This window comes from Prinia subflava, chromosome Z (genome assembly GCF_021018805.1).
Source record: "Prinia subflava isolate CZ2003 ecotype Zambia chromosome Z, Cam_Psub_1.2, whole genome shotgun sequence".
NCBI lineage: Eukaryota > Metazoa > Chordata > Aves > Passeriformes > Cisticolidae > Prinia > Prinia subflava.
The window spans coordinates 45783497-45809141 of record NC_086283.1 but is presented as its reverse complement, the minus strand read 5'-3'; the positions used below and the strand labels follow the sequence as shown (position 1 = coordinate 45809141).

At 39.4% G+C, this 25645-nt stretch overlaps 1 protein-coding gene across 1 annotated transcript in view; it reads right to left on the bottom strand.

The window, feature by feature from the left end:
• The window catches only part of ADAMTSL1 (ADAMTS like 1), a 195823-nt gene that overhangs the window by 136261 nt on the left and 33917 nt on the right, over window positions 1-25645 (bottom strand). The window contains exons 4-5 of the mRNA XM_063421603.1: window positions 20190-20426; window positions 1941-2067 (exon numbers count right to left, since the gene is read on the bottom strand). Of these exons, the coding sequence (XP_063277673.1) occupies window positions 1941-2067; window positions 20190-20426 (364 nt within the window). The remainder of the gene's footprint in view (window positions 1-1940; window positions 2068-20189; window positions 20427-25645) is intronic.

Here is a 25645-nt window from a genome sequence, read left to right as displayed (position 1 = left end):
CAAGATGCTGACTCAGATGAAGCGCCAACAGTGCTGGGGAAGATAAATGCAGAAAATGAACACAGTAGATTTTTGGAAGAATTCCAACATTTTAAATTTCAAAATATCACAACATTTTCATAAATAATTTTGAAGCCAACCTCAAAAAGAATTCGTATTAATTCACACATGTGAAGGGGATTCATAACTGTGTCTTTATGATTTTAAAAAACCCAATTAAAAATACTTACTTTCATAGATTCAAAGTTCCTAGTGTTGCATAAAAACATGTATGTTTACAGAAGGGAAGTGAATAATGCCACATGGTTTATACAGACTGCACACAAAGTCTATGATTTTCCTAGCTCTGCATAACAACTATGTACAGGTGAATGTGTCTGAAAAATTCATTCTTTAAATTTTTTTTTGCATTTGTTTCAGTCTAAGATTGTGCTCTTCGCCATCTGCTCTCTTACCTATATAACATTCTTTACATTTAGTAGGAAACCATTAGGAGGAGATACTGTGTTTTACTTACATTTTAGTACTGTGCATAATATATTAGTGCCTTTATCCTCAGCAGATAAGAGATGAGCACCTTTTAACCACAAAGCAACTAAAAAACAATTAATTGCTCCTACAGGTAAAGACATTGCCAAAAAAGTTCACAAACACTATTATGTCTCAAGTGGCCTGGAGATTTCCAAATCTGTTCCTGCTCATTGCAGAAAACGTAACAATGAGGTGAAATTCCATTCCTAAATCTTTGTGAATTATTTCCTTTGTCCTCTAATGTACAACTCTGCTTCAGAAATGAAACTCTTATGAGGATTATTCCTTTCTTTCCTTTATACAAAATAGTTTGCCTTGCCTTGCCTTGCCTTGCCTTGCCTTGCCTTGCCTTGCCTTCCCTTGCCTTCCCTGTTCTCCTACTCTCCTTCTCACTAAGCAAACACAGAGCAAACCACAGCTGCATCATGCTATCAGCTGCTCTGTGTGCCATGCTCCATACCCATGCAGTTACTCTTTGACAGAGAGAAGCTTTTATAAAAAGCAGCTCTCCCCGTTACAGAACCCACAAGTATACACACACTGCAACAGATATTACACTGCTATTTGAATCTTTAAAGTCACGTGCTATTCAGCAATTGCAAAGTTGCTCCACAATCATAGAGCTGGTCTGATTAAACTCTAAGGCTGGGGGCAGGTGTTCAAGCTAGCACCTGTGATTCCTTAGGTGTGCCTACGTAGGCACAAAAATACACCTTTTAATCCTTCCTTCAAACTGACCAGACACACCCTATCTCTCACTCCAAAAGTTTTATAGTTCCATCTGTGGTGCTGTAAACAGATTGAAAAAATCTGTCTGGGGTTCAGGATAAACTCACTGGGGCACACATGCTACTTTACCACTCTGGGTTAAAGCTGGGTCAGTATGCAGGAAAGGCCATGTTTTCCTGTAGACATCTCTCCTGCCCATGAAGGCATTTTCTCAGTTCCCTGTAGAATTGAGTGACCCTGCTGAGCGTGCAGGCACATGTAATGCTAAATAGGCCTTGGAGAAAGCACTCTGCACCAGCAGCCCCTCAGGGTTCCCCTCTCCTGTAGAGGGGAATAAACGATTCTGTTCAGAGCAGTGTACTCTAAGTCCTATGCTTAGACAACTAATACAGCCAGAGAGGTGTTGCAAGAGCTTGCTCTTCTGCTCTTCAGAAGCAATTAGCTATCTGAGATAGGCAATATGCTGATGACACCTTTCCACAAGCCTCTGTCTGCCCCCACAACCTGACCAACAGTATGAGCAAGGCTGCTTTAACCCAAGAGGCAAGCACGTGTGGGGACAACTAGACTGACCACAATTATTCAGGTAACTGAGAAAGAGTGGGGTGGAATCTAGCTTGCAAGAAATGAAAACTTCACTGAAAGGCGAAGGCGGCACTTTACCAGAAGGAACAGCTTACGTTTACTTGCAGACAGTTGGGATTTATACTGGCCTCGAACCAGGCGGCAGGTGGACCCATCTCCATTGCAGACCCCACAGTTATCTTCCTTGACAGCACTTCCCAGCTGGTGGTCACAGCCAACAATCTGGCAAGAAAGAAAAATGGGCAGTTCAACGTGAGCACTTACCAACCGATTGCTCAATCCATCTCTGCAACTAATTACTCTAAATTTCTCTCTTCGCATCTCTCAAGGACCATAAAGTACCTTGGCAATGAAAGAGGCTGAGCAAATCTGGCTGGAAGTGTGCATTGAAGTCAGGCGAGAGATAGTTAACAGGTTAGTACTCAATGGCTTTTGCAGTCCCGAGGAAGAAGAGAAAATTGTTAGAGGTTGTTATTTTAGGGCATTGTGAACATTTCTTGGTCAGAGTCCTATCAGAAATTTCACTTAGAGTTTCACAAAGAAAAATGCCTGAAATAGATAAAAAGACAGATAGGAAGCAGACATATGGATAAAAGTAAAGAGCAGCATGGATCAATAGTAACATGGCTCTGAAATTTTACCTGCTAGGCAGCTGGGGAAGCCATGTGGTTTTAATTATGTTTGACAATAATCCCAGTCCACACTGTCAATGCCTGTGTTCAGACATTGTAAAAGATCTGATAAAGTCTGGAATAATTGCAACAAAAGAATTGAGAGTCATTGTACGAATGCAATTACCTGCTCTGAAACTGGCTTTACTCCTACATGCAAAATGTTTGGTTCAAAACTTTAAGAGTTGAACAGAAAAACTAGGCTTCTCAGTTTGCAAAACCCCTGTTACTCTGAGGAGAGTCAAATAGTAATTTATAATTAAGTCATTTAAAAATAATTAATGGACTATTTGTTTAACACAGTGTTAATGTAGGCCTTTTGCTTTAAGTTCTGTACCCCAGTTATGAATTTTGCATGTAAATAATTGAAATCCAAGAAATTAAGAAAGTCCTTAAAGTGTTATAATTACCTCTGTGAGTATTAGAAAATGAAAGGCCTTCTAGCATTCTGGCATGCAGAGTAAGCAGTGAACGAATATTTGTCTATAACTTCTAATGAGTTTGTGCTAAGGCTCTTAGCCAAAAAGACAGTGTATATATAAACACAGGTAATTTTAAATTAAGGGTTTTTTCAGCTTTAAATTTTCCCGCATTTCTGAGTTTTAGTTAAATCAGAGAACTACATCCTAGAAAATGATGGGACCAGATAGGGGACTTATCATTTAAGACTCATAAAAGCAGTATGCATAACTTGCTCACTTAAACATTCAGACTAATATTTCTTATTTGTGCAAATCTGAGTATGTGCAAATATGTGCAGAATTACACATCTCTGCTAGGGTGAGATATACTTCTGGATCTGACACTTTCTCTTCATTTGTCTGTGAAAATGCAGGCTTTAATAACCAGTATTTTCTTTTAGCAATTCAATTCTCATTTCTAACATCAATATTTTACTAGCTACAGAATAGCTGTTTCCTTGATTATCTGTCATATTGACAGTATAATTAATTTAATTTAAATCATTATAGATTCAAGCTTGATGAAAGCTATCATCTTTTTTTTTTTGATTTTATCTATTTCTTCCAGGTCAGAACTGGGTGAAGCCTCCTATGCTTACACATTATATTATGATCCCTCTAAGGGAATTAATGAAACCTGAAGAAGTAACAGTTCATAAAAATGACACATTTCCTTGGAAAGCTAGTCATATCAAGACTGCAGGAGACATTTTAACACATTAGAAACACCACGGCAAATAATGGATAGAAAACTGAAGCAAAGATAAGCATATCTTGAGTGTGACTACTTCATACAAAACTTCCAAGTACAGATATACAAAATGTATCCAAAGTACTCTGTAAGATTCGCGTCTTTTTTTTTTTTTTCTGAAAAAGAATATCCCTATGGGAGCTGAATGACCTTGGATATACACAGACTGGTACACTTTAACTTCCATGAATGCCACTGTGTAGACAAGATGGTAAAAATAATCACTCGCATGATCTGAAAACTGTATGACAATGCCTACATATCAGATTTTCCTTCTAGTGCATTAGAGATCACTAGCACCCACAGGTGCCTTTGCCTATTTTGCAATGAATATGTGAATTGCTTGGACACGAAAGAGGCTGGATCTTAAATCCAGGTATGAGGTAACCAATTTCAGAAAACCTTCAAAAAAGCATTTACTACCTTAAAACATTTTTAACTTTATGAATCATCAACTCACATGTTACCATGGGCTATACCCTGATTAAAGTTAATTTATAAACTGAGCAGTTTAGAGCTAGGTCAGAACTTGTGGAGGAAACTACCAGGAAAATCTCAGGCATGAAAGGAAGTTATATTGTGGTTTGTTTCTTTTTTTGAGTTGGACAGCCATTACCAGTGTACAGCTTAAAAATATTTCTTCTGTTGAAATGCTGTGTTTCAAATGAAAGTATGAGTGAAGTGGAAGTATGGAGACCTTTGCGATTACTAACATTTCTGTGGTATGTACAAAATACATATTAACCTTACTGGATTTGGCAGTGTCCCAGATAATTTTATGCAATTAAATGTTTTGATAAAATTAAATGAATTTTCCATTTCTCCCCAAGGTCTATGCAGATATTTTTTTCTAATCTTTTTTTTTTTTTTCTTTTTTTTTTTTTTTTCTTTTTTTTTTTTCTTTTTTTTCCCCACTGCCTAGGGAAATTCTTCCTTCTTTTTTGAAGGTAATTACATGCACTAGAAAGGTTGCTAGTGTTTGAAATAAAGTCACTGTTTCTTTAAAATGAAAAACACTGTGCCAGGTCTCTTATATTAGTTTTTAGTGCTCTTACATGAAAACATTTTGCAGTCTGGACTCTTATGACAGCAAAAGATCAGACAAGAAAATATTAAGGTGATCCTGAAAAAGTTCGTGAGAACAATGTATTTTGTCTCTGAGCAGAAGAAACAGAAGTTTGGCCAACTTGAGAACATGTCATTTCCATAACATTATTTTCTCTGTCCATCAAGGCTGCAGAGAACTCATTTACAAAGATTACGGAATGAGTGAAAATGTCACCACTGCCCCAGAAATCTGCAAAGAGTTAACAAGGAACAGGAAAACAGAATTGTTTCTTTCAGCATTCACCCATAACATGAAAAAAACCACATAGAGAAGGTTTTAAAATGGCTGTTATCAGAGATGTCAAAGATGCAAGACACAAGGAGAGGCCAGCTATCAAGTAGACTCACTCGGTCTGCAGAACAAGTGAAGTCTGCCAAGACACTGACCTATGGGCATACTCTCCTGATGAGAGGTGGTTGAGGACCTCGTCATGAAAATAAACACCATGGAAGGCACTGCTTCATCAGCATGGTAAGCAAAGGAAACAATAAGGATACAGTACCTGCAATATACAGCTCAGAATAATGGTTTGGGGGACACATCTTGAAACAAAATAATGACATTTTTGAATCAGAAGTCTAGGGAATATTTCACTCTAAAAATCTTTGAAATGTCAACTCCTTGTCTTGGTTTGAAGCTGGATCCAATGTTGAAATTCTGAAGTTTCTGTGGGATAGAAACTTCCCTTTCCAGTGCATTCTAGTTCTGATCTTAATATATCCTGGGCAGTTTAGGGAGTTAAGTCTTTTTCAATCCACAAAGGACTGAGAAGGAAGCCCCCACTAGGAAGGAAAATAGATTACTACAACAAATTGTGCCTGGAAATGTTCTGAAGCAAGCAGTTTTCATTATCATTTCTATTACATGTTAAGCTTCCTCCCCTTAAAGCAGGGTAATGAAGCACAGACTTTCCACACTGAAATCTTTTGAGTTTCAAGTTGCTGAAGTGCGGTAAGAGGCTTGAACTGCACATTGTTACCACACAAAATGTCAGAAGCAGCTCCATTAAGCTCCTTGACAATCTAATCCAAACTCCATTAAAATGAAGTACACCTGCTTATAAGTTTGGTAAGTTTTGGATGAAGTTCTTGTGTGTTTCTAAAGGTGCTTCTATGAAGCTCATTATTGTTGTGGTTAGATGCTCTTAAAGCAGTACAGGCAGATTTTGCAGTGCTCTGGAGGTCTCTCACTTTATGGAATATGTCAGCCATGTAGTACCAGAGCAAGAAAATCACAGGTGAGTACCAACTGTCTGCCCAGATCTTTCTCACCACCTCTAAATTGAGCTGATTTTTTATTCTCCTTATAGGTTTAGCATAAAGTCTAGCAAAAAAAAGCCAGAATAATAACAGCTAATCCCTAGTTGGCCAAGCCGGTATTGTTTTCTGGCATAAGGTACCACAGTTCTACTCAGAAGTAAAGATTCCATATTAGATTTTAGGCTGAAGTCCCAGACTTCATGCTGAGTTTGACTCTCCCCCCACTTCCCCCCATTTCCCTCCCCCGCCACCCCCCCACCCCACCTTTCTCCACTTGAGCCCATGGGTTGACAAAACAGAAAAATAACAATATTCCTGACTCTGAGACACATTGCAAAATCAATTTTTTACATGATGCTGGATGAAAAGAGATGGCTATCAAGTTAGCAGATCAACTGCTTGTGTCTAGTTTAAACACATTGGGCTAAAAGTCCAACAACAGGAGTTGGAACTAATTCACTGAGTGCGTGCATGAGTGTTATAAGTGCATGTGTTCCCCTTGTGGACTTGAACTCTGGCTCAGTTGAGCAGATTTTTCCAGAAATAAAACTGGACCGGCAATGACAGGTTCTGCTTCAGCCCTGCTAGTCTGGAAATGCCCTGAAGTAAGAAGTTTTCATAATAATTTCTATTCAGTATTAAGAAATCCTGGGCAGGAAATAATGTAATAAAGCAAGATTGCAAATCTAGCCAATTATAAATAAATCTCTCTGTTTTTCAAAGGGCATGTCTGCAGTTCAAACACAAGAAGTTCTGAGAATCTGAAAAAAACAAAGTTGCCCTTCACACAGATTCTAATGTGGGGCTCAATGTGGGACTTGTGTGGATTGTCACTGCTGCGTTGAAAAAAGTTTTGGATCAGAGCCACCATTTCAACTGGGTTCCAAATCCTGTTTTACAGAATCAGCATGAAGAGCTGCTCTACTCTTCAAATTACTGGGAGAGGACAAGCTTGAGCCTGCACAGCAAACTGGATCTGTGTTGGTGTCTGTGACGTGGGGACTTGCATCTCCTGCTGGTGAGGCATCTGACCTTCAGTGCAGTGCACTGACATCCTTGAGATGACATGTTATAGCCCCAGCACATTATGGAACATCATGACAGCTTCATGACATTATCCAGTCACAGGCAATCTTGACCAGCACCGGGCACTAGGCAGGACCTCCCCAGTTCCCCAGGAATTCAGGTGGAGGTACACCACAATCCAACTATAATCGAAGACCATTTCCACAGTGGCAAGGCAATTGGTAACTATGCTGGTAACAGCAAGCCCAATGACAGTGCAAACAGTGTACTTGCCTGGTATTCAAGAGAAATATACCTTGCAACTGTTCAGGCACAGTTCCTGACGAGTACCCCGACTGTTAAATACAGCCACTAAAGTGGCTGCAATACACCTTCCAACACATGAAATGTGGCTGGCCAGCTTCTTGATTTGTTGCTGCTGATTGCCTTATCTACCACTAATCCACTGCAAACAATCTGCAGATCCTGCTTGGTATCTTCCCATCATTCTGAGCTAGCTAGAGCTCTCTGGTATTAATATATTTAAACAAACATCCTTATGTAGCCTCACTCAACCAGCAAAGCAGACACAACATATTGGGAATCAATAGTTCAGCCAAAGCTCTAGAAGCAAACAGCGAACACCCAGCAGAAGGAACTGAAGAGGAATTTCTATCTCCAGTTTTTTTTGTCAGGGAAAAATAAATGTAAACTCAGTCTGAAGCTACTTTTGACTTAAAAACTAACAATTCAACTAATTTTAAAGCTGACACTTCTAAATGAGGATTACAGATGCACTAAAATCTCGGATGTGGGGAAAAGGTAACTCCTTACATGCAAATTTAATTTGGAGGAACTACCATTTCATTCACAGTTTTAATTAGATTTTCACTGCATTGAAGTTTACATATCCATATTGAGTTGGTGTAAAAATTAGTTTTCTCCTTTGTCCTTACATGCTTGTGTATTTCCTGAAAAAAGAGGAAAAAAATCCCTAACTTTTTTTTTTTTTTTTTAGCTAGTGTTCTTTAGCAGACCATCACTGAAATACTTGATTTTCACCAGAAGAATTACATCTATTGTCTGGATATCTTAGCAGTTCAAGAGGAAAGATTTGTCAGTTTTTGAAGTCTATTAAAAGTCTACATCAGAAAGTGATTGCAAAGACCATTCTAAGATGAAATCCATCAAGGCAGCTCTCCCTCAGCTTCCTAGTAGCAATGTGCTTGAGAAACCAAGAGTAAATTCTGCCTGCTGGACCTATTCTTTTCTCCTAGGACATGAAACACTAATTGTAAAAGCATTTAATTGACACTTGTGACACATTATATTTGACTGTGATTCTTTGTAAGCTCTGGTGACTTCATGACATGCTTGAAACTGCTATTCAGGGCTCTCTTCTGTTGGGTATACAGGCTTCTTTTGTTGGCAGGAGTTGGTACTCTGTCAGCTGGATCAATGGGAATCCAGCTTCAGAGCTTTGTTATACCAGTGCCAGCAAAGATTTTCTGGTGCTTTAGGCAGTCACATAATCTGTGTTATCAAGGAACAGACATCTCTCACAATTCAAATACTTTAGAGAGGCTACATGTCCCCAGGCTACTGCTGAAACAGCTTAGCTAGTCTATATGGTATTCCAGCCTGCTGCTCAGAGTGTAAAAGGAGTGCATGCAGGCCCTAGGAGAAGACATTTAGGATGACAGAGGAAACTATCCAATGCCTGCAAAACACCTGTCCTGGATCTTCAGAGTAACTGAACCACTTGCCAAGGTCTTCAATGAGAACCACAGATCTGTTTTGCTCAAAACTGCCCAGCCATTGCAGACACCTTGCCTTCCTCATACTGCAGTAAAGCCATTGCAGGTGTGCTAAGGAAATGCATGAACACAGATTACTTCCTGGCAACTAAAAAAGAACCCTTAGAAATTGCCAAGCTGCTCTTTTAAATTTCTTGTTATTGCCAAGCCTCCAAATTACAATGTTCCTCCCTCCCTTGGCCACCAGCACAGGGAGCTGCTCTGAGTGTTGCTGGGCAAACACAAATGCACAGCAGACAAACTGGTCAGCATCGGAGAATGGCATGTATTGTTTCTGCTAAGAGACTAGAACAAAGTATCTCTGCAGAGGTGCTAACCTCTGTTAGTCCATAAAATAAAAAAACTGCTAACTCAGAGCAGGGGAGTTCTAATAGTGCAACTGAAGATTCTTTCACACACAAAAAATAATCTCAATTCCCTTCCATTCTCCACCACAAAAATGTTGCTTCCTGGCATGATGATAGCAATTTAAGCATTTGGCTATTACTCTTATGAATTATGGTTCTCCTCCCCACTCCTTTCTATGTGCTGGAAAGGTGTCATACTGGGGGAAAAGCTACTTCTTTTGTCTCAGAAAAACTAAAATTCATCAACAACAGAATAAAATTATGACATGCTACCTTCAGAACTTGAGGTAGGTGAGGACAGTGTAAGACAAAATATTCAAACAGCAATTCAGTAGTTCAGTCTGACACAGATTCAAAAACACATGACCAACAGAAATCAAGAATTCAGTACTTTCTGAAATATTATCTGTGCAGAAGACATCTAGGTTTCAATAGACTATATATATATATATATATATAAGGGATTACAAACATGGGGTAGAAATAGCTGAACTACACAAGACTGAAATCCCAGCACTATGTAAATATATTGACATATTTTTTCCCAAATAATTTCCTATTTTTTGACCTGATTTCTGTCATAGTCTTGGCAGAAGAAAAAGATTATTACTGGAGATTGTCATGGGGGACAAAACGCCTCAAAAATAATACAGGTTGGTGGAAACACAAACTGTACTTGTTTGTAGAGAATTAATAAAATAAAGGCAAGTCATTTCTCTGCCGTCATCAAACAGGCAAATAACATCACATTCAGTCCTCTTGTGTGAGCAAAAGACAGAAACACAGGTAAAATTTTCCTACTGGAAAGGTACTTTATCTCAGAGTTTTCACAGACAACATGTTTAAAGTGTAGGAAAAGGAATCTTGAGAAAATCAGCACACGATCCTCCTTGTTACGGGTACTAAAGGAGGATGAGAACATTCTCTAATGTTACAGCAATTAATGTTGCAGGGTGGAGAAATGCAGGCTAGGGGTTCACGTGGCAGGATGGACTCCTGGCATTCTCATTCCCCAGAACTGGAGCTGACTTGAAAGGAAGACACATGAAGAAATCAGATCCCAAGCTAAGGAATGACTAGGAGCAGCCACGGACCCAGCTGCAAATTCCTGCAGCTATGCCCCAAGTGTATCCCACATGGACAGTCAGGACCCGAGACAGGTTTGTATGCCTTCAAGAGCCTGCTGAGGTGACCTTCTTTTTTACCTGTCTCATCCAGGTTTACTGTGCCAACCAGTAAAATATCCATGCACCAAACTCCAAACATGTGACATTGCTATCCTGATTAGCTCTGCATTTTGGGCTGAACTGGAAACAGGAGACAATGTGTGCAGCCATGCTTTGTACACGGAAAGGAGAAGGAGAAACTCTCCATCCTGAAGTCATGATACACAGGAAATATAGCACAGTCACCTCTTTTGAGCAGAGCAGATTTCCCCACTCTTCTGAAATGATGCACCAGTTTGTATAGCCTCTGTCTCTGATAAAAAAATTAGAAGCATGCAAAAACACACACACATACATGCACACACAGAGCCATTAAGGTGCTGCTGTATATAGAACCACAAAATAGAACCATGGACTAGTTTGGATTCTAAGGGACCCCTAAAGATCATCAAGGTCAAGCCCCCAACCTTGGACTGCACAAAGAATCAAAAAAAGGCCTCCAAGACGACCAAGTCTGACTCTTGACCAGCTACAGGTAACTAGAGTTAGCTAAAGGTAACTAAGCTTGTTAGCTGACTTGAATTCAGTATGCAGCTCAGCAAAAAAAGGTCTTACGAATTAATAAATCAGAATTTTTAAAAAACAACCTCCAGTATCATGTCAAAGTAGATCTTTAAAGAGAAATTTTATATTCTGTAAACAGTAGACATTAACATAGGCATTTCTGGGATGCAGCTTTCTTTAACAAATAAACTGTAAAATTAAGAGAATGTAAAGGAGAAAGTTGGGTAGTTTTGTGAAAAGAAACAAAAGGCTGGTTTTGGTCCTAAACAACTTTTTTGCAGTAACAATTTTAATTAATAGCCTTCTCAAAAATCCCCAGTTTTATAATCACTGGATTTGATTCTACAGCTAGAACTATAATATGATTTCTTGTGTTATTCTATCATATAAATGAAGCAATTTTACAGTCTTTAATTAAAAAACCCACCAATAATAGTACTACTACTACTAATAATAATAAGAATGAAAACCCTCATACTATTAGGATTAAGTTTGGTTTATCAACAGAAGAATAGCTTTTCAAGTTTTATGTAGAAAGCAGAAAGTAAAGGTAGAACTCTTTTGTGGGTACTGACAGTGGTCGGATTTTAGGCTTCAGGCACTGCTAGAGTCTGTGTGAAAGACAAGCAAGAAACTTTCTCATTCTGGCCTGGGAAAATCTTAAGGAGGAAACAATAACAGTCCTTGGGAAGTGAAAACCATCAGGAGGTGGTGTTTTTCCAACGTGTTTACTGGCAAAGGATGTTTACAAAGAGGTGTAGGCTCTGAATGACCAACGAGATTCATTGTACCGAAGTACTGTATAAAAGGAAGATTTAGAAGAATAAAGATTGCTCTCATTTATGCACTATGCTGAGAGTCATGTTGTTATTCCATGCTGTCTGTAAACCATAATGACACTCCTTTATCTTGCATTTTCAGAGAAATTTAAGGAATCAAAAGGTCTTAAACTTCTACATGTACAAGAAGCCAGTTTGTACATAACTCTTCACAAATACATTTCCAATCAATTTCTTGGAGTAGTATGACTGTTTTTGACTTTTCAACCAAATGGTGCAGTTAATTGTAGCATCATTAATTTTTTTCAGAATTTTCTGCGAAGGTTTACTCTGTCTTTCACAGACCATGGCTACACTTTTTGCCTTTGATTGGAGGCCTAACCCTTTCATCCTTTCAGCAGATAGTTCAGTTGTGGACATTTTCAGTGTCTAAACTTTCAACATGAAAATGGTGCAGCTGTCACGATTTTTCAGAGAGAAAGACTGCAGTTGTCCTGAGATACGGCTGAATTGTTTAAAACAAACTCACAAATCATAGACTTCACAGTAGCTTGTACAACATGTGGTCCCCTGGGATCCCTGGGCTGGAGAGACTGAAAGGATAGCAGAAGACTAGGATCACTCTGGCTGTGTAAGCAAAAGAGACTGCCCAGAATGAAAGTATCTTGTTCATGAGTATGACTTCAGGGAAGCAATACTCACTTTTGGTTATGATATTGATGGGACACACTTTTGGGAAGCTACACAACAATTTACTATTCGACCACATATTTAATGAAAACCATAACAATTATAAAAACCCCCCTGATCTGGTGTTTTACAGCAACACATAGACTCTGAATTCCATACTGGAGATAAAAGAAACCTTGAATAATCCTTGATCATCCATTTGAGGTAGCAAAGACTTTATTATTCCTTGCCATAGTTTAAAAAAAGAATATTTTCAGAACTCACACAAGCAGAAGGCAAAAAATTATATTGAAAGAGAACTAAGTATGAGCACTATGGTAACAAGAAAAAGTGAAAGGGGTGAGGAAAATGTAAAAAACAAAAATTAAAATGGGATATTTCCCCTGGAGCAAAAAACCTAACAGATTGTAACAAGGAAACCCGATAACAAAAAGATTTTGTCTACATTACTAAAAGGAAGGAAGGAAGGAAGGAAGGTGCGGAAGGTGCGGAAGGAAGGTGCGGAAGGAAGGTGCGGAAGGAAGGAAGGAAGGAAGGTGCGGAAGGAAGGTGCGGAAGGAAGGTGCGGAAGGAAGGAAGGTGCGGAAGGAAGGTGCGGAAGGAAGGTGCGGAAGGAAGGTGCGGAAGGAAGGTGCGGAAGGAAGGAAGGTGCGGAAGGAAGGTGCGGAAGGAAGGTGCGGAAGGAAGGAAGGAAGGAAGGAAGGTGCGGAAGGAAGGTGCGGAAGGAAGGTGCGGAAGGAAGGAAGGAAGGTGCGGAAGGAAGGAAGGAAGGTGCGGAAGGAAGGAAGGAAGGAAGGAAGGAAGGAAGGAAGGAAGGAAGGAAGGAAGGAAGGAAGGAAGGAAGGAAGGAAGGAAGGAAGGAAGGAAGGAAGGAAGGAAGGAAGGAAGGAAGGAAGGAAGGAAGGAAGGAAGGAAGGAAGGAAGGAAGGAAGGAAGGAAGGAAGGAAGGAAGGAAGGAAGGAAGGAAGGAAGGAAGGGAGGGAGGGAGGGAGGGAGGGAGGACAGCAACACCCATGTTGCTTCCTTTTCAGGGGGTTAAACATGAGGTGTGAGCTGCATGAAACAGAGTGTATAAGTCAGTATGCTAACACACATGTTCAGTGCTGCCAATTTCCTTTTTTGTGTTGCTGTGATAATCTGAAGTGTGATGACAAAGAATAAGCTTGATTTCAAATAAAAACAGGACCAGGCTGTTCCAGAAGGACTCTACCCTGTGGAAAGCACCCCACATTGGAGCAGTTCATGAAGAACTGTAGCACATGAGATGGACTCTTGCCGAAGAAGTTCATGGAGGAATGTCTCTCCTGGGAGGGATCCCACACTGGAGTAGGAATGACTCCTCTCCCTGAGCTGTGGCAGGAACAATGTGTGATAAACTGATTTTAACCTCTGCTCTCCATCTCACTTTGCTGCTTACAGGGAGGAGGAAGAGGAAAGGAAGGAGGGGTAGGGGGGAAGATTTTGAGATTTGTTTTACTTCTCTTTATCTTCCTCTGACTTTTTATTGGCAATAAATTCAACTCATTTCCCCTAGTCTGTTTTGCCCATGATGGTAATCAGTGAGTGACCTCTCCCATTCCTTATCAACCCATGTGCCTTCAGTTATAATTTCTCTCCCCATCTGGTTGCAGAGAGCAGCTTTGGTGGGTACCTGGCATCCAGCCAGGATCAACCCACCACTCTGCAAGTTTGCAGCTTCAACTGTTGTATGCAGAAATTACTTATACTCTCAAAACTCAAAAAAGAATCTGAAGTTCAGGAATTTATTTTGCAAACAGGGAAAATTAAACTAGAAACCGGAAGTTTCAAATGTGTAGTCCTCGGCATGTCCATTAATTCTATCTATAAAGACAGTTCATAATGTGTAACTTTCGAGGTTCAAGCTAGTTGAAGTATACCAACAGGACATATTATAAGCTTAGCTACACTCAAAATGAGACCCAAAGATGTGAGAAGTGATCTATATTTCTTTAAAAAAGTGAGAAAGAACAGAACTCAAATTACACAGGTATCCATAGTGAAAGGGAATCATAATGTTCAGGGGGAACAAGATGACTAGGAAGAAATAGAACACTTAACATACTGAGATTTTTGTTTGAAAAATGCTATTATTTGGTCCGGGTCACGATGCATTTAAGAATAAAACTACAGAGAAAAAAATGATTTTCAAAAATTAATTCCCATTAATTCCTATTAATTTCTTAAGTATTTCACACAAAGAACAAAAGCAAGTTATACATATCTTAATGGGAAAAATACATTTATGTTTATATAATACAGAGAGAGGCAATGTGCCTGCAGCTTGAATGATTTCTGAACTATCACAGTCATGGGTACTGGCCTATGTCTTGAAGTATATCTGAGTCAGCTACTGAATAACTTCCCCAAAACTCTATCTCTGGAAATAAAATTAAAAATATTTTTAAGAATCTCTAACCATACTCCTTTTTGAATCAAAGATTCAGGGATACAGCTTGTTCTGTACACAAAATTAGCTTTGGTTGCCCTGAATAGAATCAGACATCTCTTCTGACTTTGATTACTAAGAGGTCAGCAGGCAAAAAAAAGGCTTCAGCTCAAAATCTTATAATTAAATAAAGACTCATGAATATGCCACTAAGGTACTGGTAGTTTTAAACCTCCAAACAATATGAAAAATAAAGGATAAATATGAGAGAGGGATCTTATAATTTCCAAATACAAATTCCTTTTTACAAATGCATTCTTGTCAATGAGTGAAATCATTCACCTTTAAATCAGAAGTGAGTACTGAGGCACACATCCTGTGTGCAACAAAACTAACCTTTAATTTCTCGAATCTGAAGAACAGCTTGTGAGAACACAATAGGCTATGGGTTGACTTAAGTCTTGCATACAAAGAAATATATTCCTATGGTTAGTTAAGAAAATTAATACTGTCATTTACCTACTGGGAAAAATGCTCTACGTCTATGTAAACATACACTGATCTTAATATCACTTTTACTAATTCAGGATTCTTGCACATAATTAAGTCAAGATATGTTTTATTTTAATATTATATCTCAAGAACATTCTTGAGATTCATTCAACATTCAACAACCTTCTTGGCTGCCATAACACTTAGATAAATGCAAGCCGATAGGAAGGTAAACTTAAAGTAGTTTCAGTAATTTTGCTCTGAGCAATCCAGAAAACACATCCCTTGGCCTTCAACATAGTGCAATTGTTGCAAAGGACCTGTTGTTACAGAATCATAGAATATGTTGAGCTGGAAAGGATTCATTGGGATCATCTAGTCCAACAGCTGTGCCTGTGCAGGACACTCCAAGTATCAGAACTTATGCCTGAGAGCATTGTACAAATGCCTTGTAAAGTCAAACAACCTGATGCTGTGGCCACTTTCCTGGGGAGCTGTTCCAGTGCCCAGCCACCCTCTGGGTGAAGAACCTCTTTCCTGATATTCTCCTACTCAGCTTCATGCCATTTCCTGAAGTCCTGTCACTGGTAATGTGAGTGAAGAGATGGGTACTCACTCCTCCTTCTCCCCTTGTGAGGACACAAAAGGCCACAATGAGGTTTCCCTTCAGTCTCCTCTTCTCCAGGCTGAACAGAAAAAGTGGCCTTAGTCACTCCTCATACACCTTTTCCTCAAGGCTCTTCACCATCTTAGCAACCCTCATTTGGACAGTCTCTAACAGTTTCATGTCTTTCTCATATTGTGGTACCCAAAACTGCCCCTAGCACTTCAGCTGGTGCCCCAGCTCAGAGCAGAGGGGACAATCCCCTCCCTTGCCTGGCTGTGATGCTGTGCCTGATGCCCCCCAGGACAGGGTTGGCCCTCCTGGCTGCCAGGGCACTGCTGACTCATGTTCAACTTGCCACTGACCAGGAACTCCAGGTCTCTTCCTGCAGGGCTGCTCTGCAGCATCTCATTCTCCAATCTGCATATGAAATGAGGGCTTACCTGTACCAGGTCCAGAATCTGTCTCTTGCTGTTGTTAAACTATGTAAGAAACATACTTCACTTTTTAACCTCCACGACCTTATACAGAACATACATCTTAAGAGGCTTCATTTTTTGCAGTTGTGACTAACCATATGTGTATTATTAGAGTTGTCTGCTGCACTGCCCCAAATCATGCAGCTCCAGAGACATCTCATGAAAACGTTGCTTCTCTTCCAGGATCATTATGAACCCTTAAAAACTACTGGGACCTACAATTATTGTGTTTACAGTATGTAAATCACTTCAGTTAAGTGGTAGCCTGCAGCTCTGACTCCAAATGAATAGAAATAATATCTAAAATCATATTTTGTCTTCTCTGAAGTTTACATGCATTCCCTATACTTACAGAAATAAGTTTATTCGGACAAATGTTACAGAGAAAGAATGCTGCACTTGTTCTTCTATAACACTATGGTTTCCTAATCTTTTAAATAACGTTTATAGAAGCAATGGAAGACCATTACTTTTAAAGAAAGCTCACAATATATTATGGCAAATTCCATACTCTTTACCATTCTGGACTACTTATGTAGAAGTAGCTATTGCTGTGATAGATAGTAAAGCAATTGCTCTCCTATAGCATATGGTTAGGGCAAATATAATTCTATAATGCCGTACCTCTACTGTCACAAAGATATGACTGGCTAACACTGAGACAGTAATACTCTGAGTTGCTTTAAACTTACCACACCCACATTCACTATGAGGAATACAGTATGAGAATTTATATTTTCATTTATTTTGGTCATCCTCAAAAATGCATAAATTGTAAATATATGGCAAATTTGTTGAAGAAACGGAATGCTGAAGAACATGGAAAATACAATACAGTTTATGCACTAAAAATTATTCTCCATTTTATGGTTTATAAGAAAAGGGTTAGTTTTACTAAAATTACTCAGGGACAGCAGTGCTAGTATATTTGTCTGTTCTCAAGCCACAGAGAAATAGTATCAGTCATTACAGTTTTAACAGTGCAGCTACCTTCAGACTTTCAAGTAAGAATTGTCACGACAATGCAAATTACTTTGTTTTAGTCCTAGGTGCTGAGGAACTCTGTTTCTAAGGGAAAGATTTCTTGAGAAAAAGTATGCTTCATATTTGGACTAACCCAGAAATCAGCCTGCTCCTAAATCCTGAGCCACTTGCAAAAAAAATTCAGTCTTTTTCCCATTCAGATTTTTGTGCTTCCAGTCAAGTTTTTTAAAGACTTGAAAACAGAAAACAAGACTAAAAAATAGTTTGTCTCATTAGGCAGTCTAGAATTTTGCGATACATGCCCTTGGTTTAGGTCAAGAAGTCTGGATGATTGCCTTCTTCGGATCACAAATGAGATTAGCCCAGGAACTATCTACTCTATTTAATTTACTTCAGGACTGCTTCTGGCTCAGAACAGAAAATCAAAGAGAAAAGAAAGAGAAAAGAAATGTGGAGGAAAGCTTAAAAAAAAAAAGAAAAAGAAAAAGCAGTTGAAAATACACTAGACAGTCAACAATACATCAAGTCTACATAGATTTTAGGGTCATACTGCAAAGAAATATGAATCTATGCTCAACCATTTTTGAGACTTAGGTGTGCTCAGAACCTAACAGAGATGGTGAAAAGGCCCTTCCCTTCATCAACCAGTAGTCTACATGTCATTTAGAAGAATAAATTCTGATGCAGCTTGAGTAAGTAATTTAACGGGAGTAATGATAGGGCACCAGTGTTGTCGTGGTTGCGGGGGGAGGTCAATTTTTCCAGGGGGATGTGGGCAGGCCAATCAGTGATCAGGTTTTCTGCTGGCACCTGGATTGGTCACTCAGAGGTTTGGACACCCCTCTGAGGACACAAAGAGTTAAAAGCAGGACTCCAGGGGGGTTCGGCCTCTTTTGGATTCCGGTTCAAGCGGAGAGAAGTCTCAGGCCTCCTTCCCCTGCCCAGCCACGAGGCTGGGTGGGGGAGGGGAAACACGTGGTCAGGCTCAGGTAAGCCAGAGCCCCCGGGGGGAGAAGAGAGGAGACAGGACTGGAACTGAGCTGCCCCGTCCAGGATGGAGGGGTGGAAAACTGTGGAAGTGCCTTCTGTGTGTGCTCACCCCCTCTTCCCCCCAAACTCCGGGAGAAGGTGCTCAGCCACGTGGGGGTTGCCGAGCCTGGGAGTGCCTGAGCCTGCAGCCCTGCCAGGAGATAGAAACTGTTAACCCTTGCTGGGCAGAAAGAAACTTTCCTTAGACATTGATTCTCATGACTGGTGGTTTCGGAGGAGAGAGGGAAGCGGCCTGGGACCGAGATGACAAAAGGAGATGAAAAAAACCCCATATGGGCAGAGATTGAAGAGAATTGGCTTTTGAGCTGGACTTTTCTTGCATAATGTTAGCCATGGACTGAACTTAAGTCTCTTTTGAACAGAAACTGCATTTTTAGGTTGATACAGCTGCCCTTGCTTTTGCTACAGTGACTGGCACTTGAAGAGTGGAGCGAGCAGAGAAGAGAGGGGGAGGGTGAGGTGGCGCCGTCTGCCCTCAGGGCAGACCTGCTCTCGGAACCTCGGCCCCTGGGTAAAAATGGGAGAGCTCGGCATGCAGCATCCTTAAAAGAGCCCTGTATGCAGCTTCAGACTATGGACAGCGGTGAGAGCGCTGGACATAGGAAAAAGAGAGTGTCACCCTGGCAGAGTTCTCCGGGCGGTGCCAGGGGTGACATGGAAACACATAAGGGGTGGACCCGTGTTTTCTGAGGAACAGTCTGTGGTGTGAGAGAGACTCCTCTCTCCCTTGCTGAATTGAAGATTGGTTTCATTTTGAGTGGTGATTGTTAGATCTAAAACCCAAAGGTTTGGTCTGTGAAGAGTAATGTGTGGGGGGTGGAAACTGGGAGAAGAAATGTTCTGAGAAGTTTTTATTTCTGTCTCTGTGTGTGTTTAAGAGTTTTTCTGTCCCTGTTCTTATGTAATGTAATAAAGTTTTGGTGGGTTTTTTTTGTTTTCAAGATTTAAGCCTGCTCTGCTCTGTTCTTGATCCCATCCCACAGTAGTTGTTAGGGAAAAAACATATATTCATGGGTGCATTAACATCTGGCCAGTGCCCACCCATGACAAGTGTATAAATAAAAGCACAAAGGTAATAAAAAACCAAATTAGGATGCAAATAAATTGGTTGAATGACCAAGAGATCCCCACACACTGTGAAGTGAAGGGGTCAACAGGTCCCCATTTCTTACTGGTAACAAATAAGGATGCTAAGGTCCAAGGAGGTGTAGCAGCTTGCTTAGTCCTATGAAGGAATGGCAGTTTTTTCACTTTAGTACCTCATCTCCTGCCATGTGGGTTTCTGATTTACAGGGAGCAATAATCCTCAAAGATAATGTAATTTGATAGACCTGGAAAACTTTGATGTATCCAAATTAAAAGCTACAACATTATTTTCTACTGGTGCTTCAAATCAGATATGCTACTGCAGCTAACTACAGAGAATAGTTCAAAAAGTAGATAATAAAATCCTTCAAAAGAACCCCAAGGAAGCAACAAAGTGAGAAAATAATCTTTGGGATAATACATGCCTCCCCCTTCCAGCCCACCCTCCCCTCCCCCTCAAAAAAAAAAAGTGAAAAAAAAATAATTTAAGTGAATGGAAAAGAGATTATTAAAATAAAGACCCCAAAATGACTCAAGTATGGAGGAGGAGAGGGAGTGAGCTTGTGAGAGAGATCTGAGCAGAGGAGTCATGAGGAGGGGTTGAGGCAGGGCTTCTCTCCTTACTTGGCACAAGCCACTGATGCACATGTCCAGGGATTCAGTGTAGCACCGTGTGCCATCCAGAACTTTTGGTGCCAGCTCCACAACCAGAGCCGTTCCTCTGGCCTGGCACTTCAGGGAGCATGGGTTGTCAGGGTCATTAGAGACAGGAAGCCACTCATACAACTGCCCCTGGTACTTGACATCGTTGTGAGCAGAGCACTGCTGGGCACGAAAATCACCTGCTTCTGGTGGGCAGTCCTGCAGAAAAGAAAGAGGAGAAGATCAGCAGGTCTATTCAGGACAGCCAGTTGCAGTATCATGCAGCTGGCTATGTTCCACACCTGCCAGATGGAGAGAGTTTTTGTTTAGACAAAAAAGAGTGATTGAAATAGGTACAGCTACACATAATTCAACACATAATTATACCTTTCTTTCTTCTTTCCATGAAACTATTGCAAAAACACCAAGACCATATGTAAATGGGAAATAAGAAATGCACTGTACATGTCTTAACCACAGCCTTGTGGTTAAGCAAAAGAGGGTCACAATGCTCTTGCTGGATCTCATTCTACTTGTGCACATATGTGGAGAAGCGTGTGTGCACAGCCACTCTTTCAGACAGATTTTCCCTTTTGTTTGAGGAGAAGGAAAAAATAACTATGTGATTTAATTGTTTCTTTATTATCGTTATCTTTTTTTTTGTCTCAGTGACATAAATCAGTTGATGTGGCAACAAGGATGAGAAGCACTTGATACATATTTGCATTTCTTTAATCTAAGACTAAAATCTAGGACTGTCAATTAGAGATTTGCAACTGAGAAGACCTTTAAAAAAACCCTTTACAATTCCTCAGGAGGTTTGAGAGACAGATAAATCTAACTCTGAACTCAGTCTACCTGATAAAAAAACCAAAGACTACTCATACTGCATAAAGTACCTTGTTGACAAGAATTTTAAGTTTTTCTTACCTATTTACACTTTCTTGATGCCATTAAGCATTGAAGAAGATTAGACACATTCTCAAGAGTGCAAGAAGAGCTTTAAAGTCATAAGTCTTCAGGCAAAATAAACATGAGTTCTTTTTATTTCCTTTCCAGTATTTGATCCTTGAAGAATGATATTTCAAGTGTTCTGGTGCAAGCAGTCACAAGGGTAGGGATTCACTAGATTCACTAGGTAGGGATTCTTAGAAGTAACTTGAATTTCTTGCATAATTACAGCAATATAAGAGCTAAGCTTTATGAAAATCATTAAACATCATAAGAACAGAGACAAAAAAAAGCAAGTGTTGGCAATATGACTGTCTTGGATTATTAAGATTGCAGAGTTCTCCACCTTACTGCTGCAAGGAGACCTGCTCCTGGATGACATTTGGTAAAACACTAGATGAAATGAACAGTTCTTACACCCTCCGCTTGGGGACTACAACATTTTTCTAATCCTAAATCATAGACAATAATAAATGTTGATTACATACTTGGTAAGAAAAATTTTTGATGTACACATAACCACATAACTATACAATATATTTATATGATATTTTTATTGTCTGTTTGCCCTTAAACTACTTCTTCCTATTAGACAATCATTAATGACAACTTTATTCACAGACTTCTTATGCTCCCAGCCAGGAAAGTCTTACTGCTGTTGAGGGAAAACATCTCTTCTTAGATTTAAATAATCACCTATGTTTCTCAGATCTTTTTTACCCCTTCATTCACTAACAGTTTTCTGCATTTTTTTAAAAGGTGAAACTATTACAGCTATGGATATGAAAGACATGGAGGCTGCATGTCTCTTTGTGACATTAATGGATCATTTCTTATTATTAAAATCTAAAATAATTTCAGTATTAAAACCTAAGCTTTCAAATCTCCTCTCAAAGGAACATGGCACAGTCTTGGCTATATATTTGTCATTTGTAAGCCCTTGTCTTAAACCCAGGTTAGCCATTTTGGCCTCTCATTCCCTGTTGGAATGTGATTATGGCTATTTTGTTAGAATGCTGAATAATCTTGGATCACAACACTTTCTTGTTGTGAACTATACACACATATAAGCTGTGGTTTTAGACACAGACTGTCATCTAATTTTCTTTGTACCATGTGAGCAAATTTTCAATTAATTCACCTTGTATTTGAGACTCACAAACCCCTGAAGTAAAGGGTCAAATTCCAGTCAAAAGTTCTGTGATCTAAGTAGAAGGGAATAGTCCTCCTGTTACAAAAGGTTCAATGGATTAAGGCATAAGAAAATATAGGATGTGGGTTAAATCTAGCTCTAGAAAAATATGTATCAAAGAGCAATAACCCAGTGCTCATTCTTCCTTTTTGAAAGTGGAGGTTGAGAGTCCAAGTCTGTAACTGGTGTTTTACTGCTGGAGAACTCAGAAGACAGTTTTTCTATCAATGTATTACAGAAGATTAAAAAAAAAGTAAAATGCTGCAAGTATTTCAGTTTGATTTTAAAATCTAAAGAAAAACAGAGGGCTGATCAGGCTCTTTTTATGATCTCGGCAAACTTTTGATACAGGACAAAGTTTGGACATTGAAGTGAGCAGAAAAATATATGGGAAATTCATTATTCCTCCACAGCTCTGTAATTAGAGAAGAAGTGGTCTTTATGTTCTGCTGTTACACAAAGGATTAACAATAAGCCAGTTTACAACTGGATCCAAGATCTGGTTTAGTTCTATTTTCAAACAAGAAAGGAAGATGACAGTGGCCTTATTTCCTACCACAAAATCTTCTGGTGCCTACCCTTCTCTGAATTTTTCTGTCTGTAAATGAATACAGTCAGGTCTATTGGCTTGGCAGATACCCAAGCCAAGGCTCGATTGCAGAAATCCAAGCCAACTCTCTTGTTTGATTCAAGCTTGGCTCTACCTTCAGAACTTCCTGGCTTGTAACAGCTTTATTTTTACTAAGAGAATAAGGCCCAATAAAGTACACAACACACAGAATTCATAATCCTGCTTTGTACAGGACTCAGTACTATGTTTTTTTGTGTTGGATACTCCTAAATCAAAGAAATAAAAAACATTCCTCAACATAACAAGCCTTCAGGACACGGCAGGTGACCAGGACTGATGTTAAATACTTCCAGTCTTTGATACTGTGATCAAAATAAAACAATGGATTTAAATAGCAGAGCTTGTATTTAAAAAAGTTTTCACGTGAAACTCGAAGCGACACATGCACAGAGTCAGAAATGCAGACACACATACTTATCTTGGCACACAGATGTGAAAAGGGTCACAATCTGGTACAGTAACTTTTTCTCCTGCTGAAATTCTGAATCCTAAATTTACCTGAAAGCACTGGAGATGTCTTTCCCTCAGGAAGTATCTTTATTTCCGGTTAAGAAAGCATAAGTATTTACATGTACGTGTATAACACCTTCACAAGCTGTATAACATTTTTTTTATGCCAAAATGTACAATGTTGAGAAAATTTGTGATCTGAATTCTAAATATTACTCATTTTTAGAAGCAGGTCACTGAGACCGAAAATATCGGAACTTTACAAAACTTTGCACATTATTTTTTCTCATTTATTATTTTTTACTATTTTTTACTAATTTACTGGTTTTTGTTTATGTTATATATCAGTGGGGACCAGAGCCTCTTCATGCTGACATTTGTGCAAACATAGGATCAAAGCCAGATATAAGTTTTCAGTCTATAAATACGTATTCCAATTGCTGAAACAGAAGATAAGGCAAAACCTTTGCTTCTGTGGTTTTTTGCATATTTTTTCAAGCAGTAATTTGCTATTTTCTTCTAAACCCTTTGCACACCTTTAAATAAGGCCACTTGCTATTTTGAAGCAGTCTTGCTGTGTCTTATTTCTCCACTGCTGGCTCCTGGACAAGAGAAACTATAGACTAACTCCAAAAAGCCTTCTTGAAAAAAGTCAGCCTGCTTTTGGTACTTGCATGGTGGTTTAGGGGAAGGGGACCCACTGTGGCTGCCAGCTAGCACTGCTCCATTGGCCTGAGTGAAGTTACGAGTTCCTCCAGCCGAGGGTCTGATTCTGGGAGCTATGTAAGAATATGCAGCTTGTCTACCTGCACAACAGATTGACAGGCACTTTGAGACAGCCAGAAGTCATGGGCCACGGCAGTGTAGTGGTCAATGTGAAATTGTGCATCTCCATGTAGTTCTGTGGGGAATTTTGCTAACCACATCTGCAGGGCCTGTGTTTGGCTTGGAGCATGTGGCAGCCCTGGTATCTGGCCACAAAACTACTACAGTCCTGCTTCAGGTTATTCTAGTTTTGGTACTATAGTCAAGACTTACCGGTTTTTGTTTTCTTTTGGAAATTATCTGTGAGCCCCTGCAGATATGAGAAACTGCTGCCATTGCACTCTTTGAAGAGTCAGAAAGAAATAATAAACTTGAAAGTTTCTTCTAAGTCCATTTATCTTCAAACTTCCCATTCATTAAGACTTCTTAGGGACAAAAAATCCAGTTTCCAATAGGAAACAACTCTTCCTCCTTTAACTCTGTGAGTCCTAGGTGGGTCTTTTATGGTCTTTAGATCACGGAGGCTCATGAGATATTACTGAAACACTGAGCCTGTGCTGGATACCTATAATCTCTATTCATCCTGTCAGGTCAGGATTTCCTCTACTGCAATGAAAATATATATAATTTTAAAGGTGATCAGAAACACCTGTGATCTATGAAACCCATTTTAAAATATACACAGAAGTTTCATCCTCACTTCTTAGACATGTAATGTGGCCCATTTATTACAGTTTCATTTTCTTCCTCACTTTTTTTTTTTTTTTTTTTTTTTTTTTTTTTTTTTTTTTTTAACTTGACCTCATATTTTACCCTATTCTAATTCATAAGGTCCATGGAGTTTTGCCATGTTTGAATCCCATTCAAAACAATTTCCATTAATCAACGATCCAGTGGAAAAGATAAGATGAATCCCAGATGTCCCACGATGGTGATAGGTAGATCAGATTTCATGGGACAAAAGAGGGTCAGTTTTTTTAAAGTTTACTTAGTGGGTGAAATGTAGAAGATCATATCTAAGCAACGATAGGTGGAAACAGTTGAGGAACTTTAAAACAGTTTACAATATATGTGCTTGTATATTTGCAGAGGCCAAGAGTGATTTACTATACCTGGAGCTTTTGCCTTTGTGCAAAAAATGACTAACAACTGGACTACTCTGTGCTGCATCTGACAGAACAGCTTATTGAACCACTTCCATGAAGTACTCACGGTGTTTCAGCTGCACGAATTTCCCCACTGAAAAAGAAAACCTGAAGTCCTCAAGTAGGGGACCAAATAAGAACTGTAGATAAAAACACAGAGACTTAGGAGATCTAGGGATTTAAAAGAAAATTCACGCAGCCTTGAAGCCTTGTGGAGTGCCCTGCTTGAATTATATTTCTTGCAGCAGGATTTTTCAAAAGTCTCATGAACTTAGAAATAACTTAGGATCATACTGCATTGCTC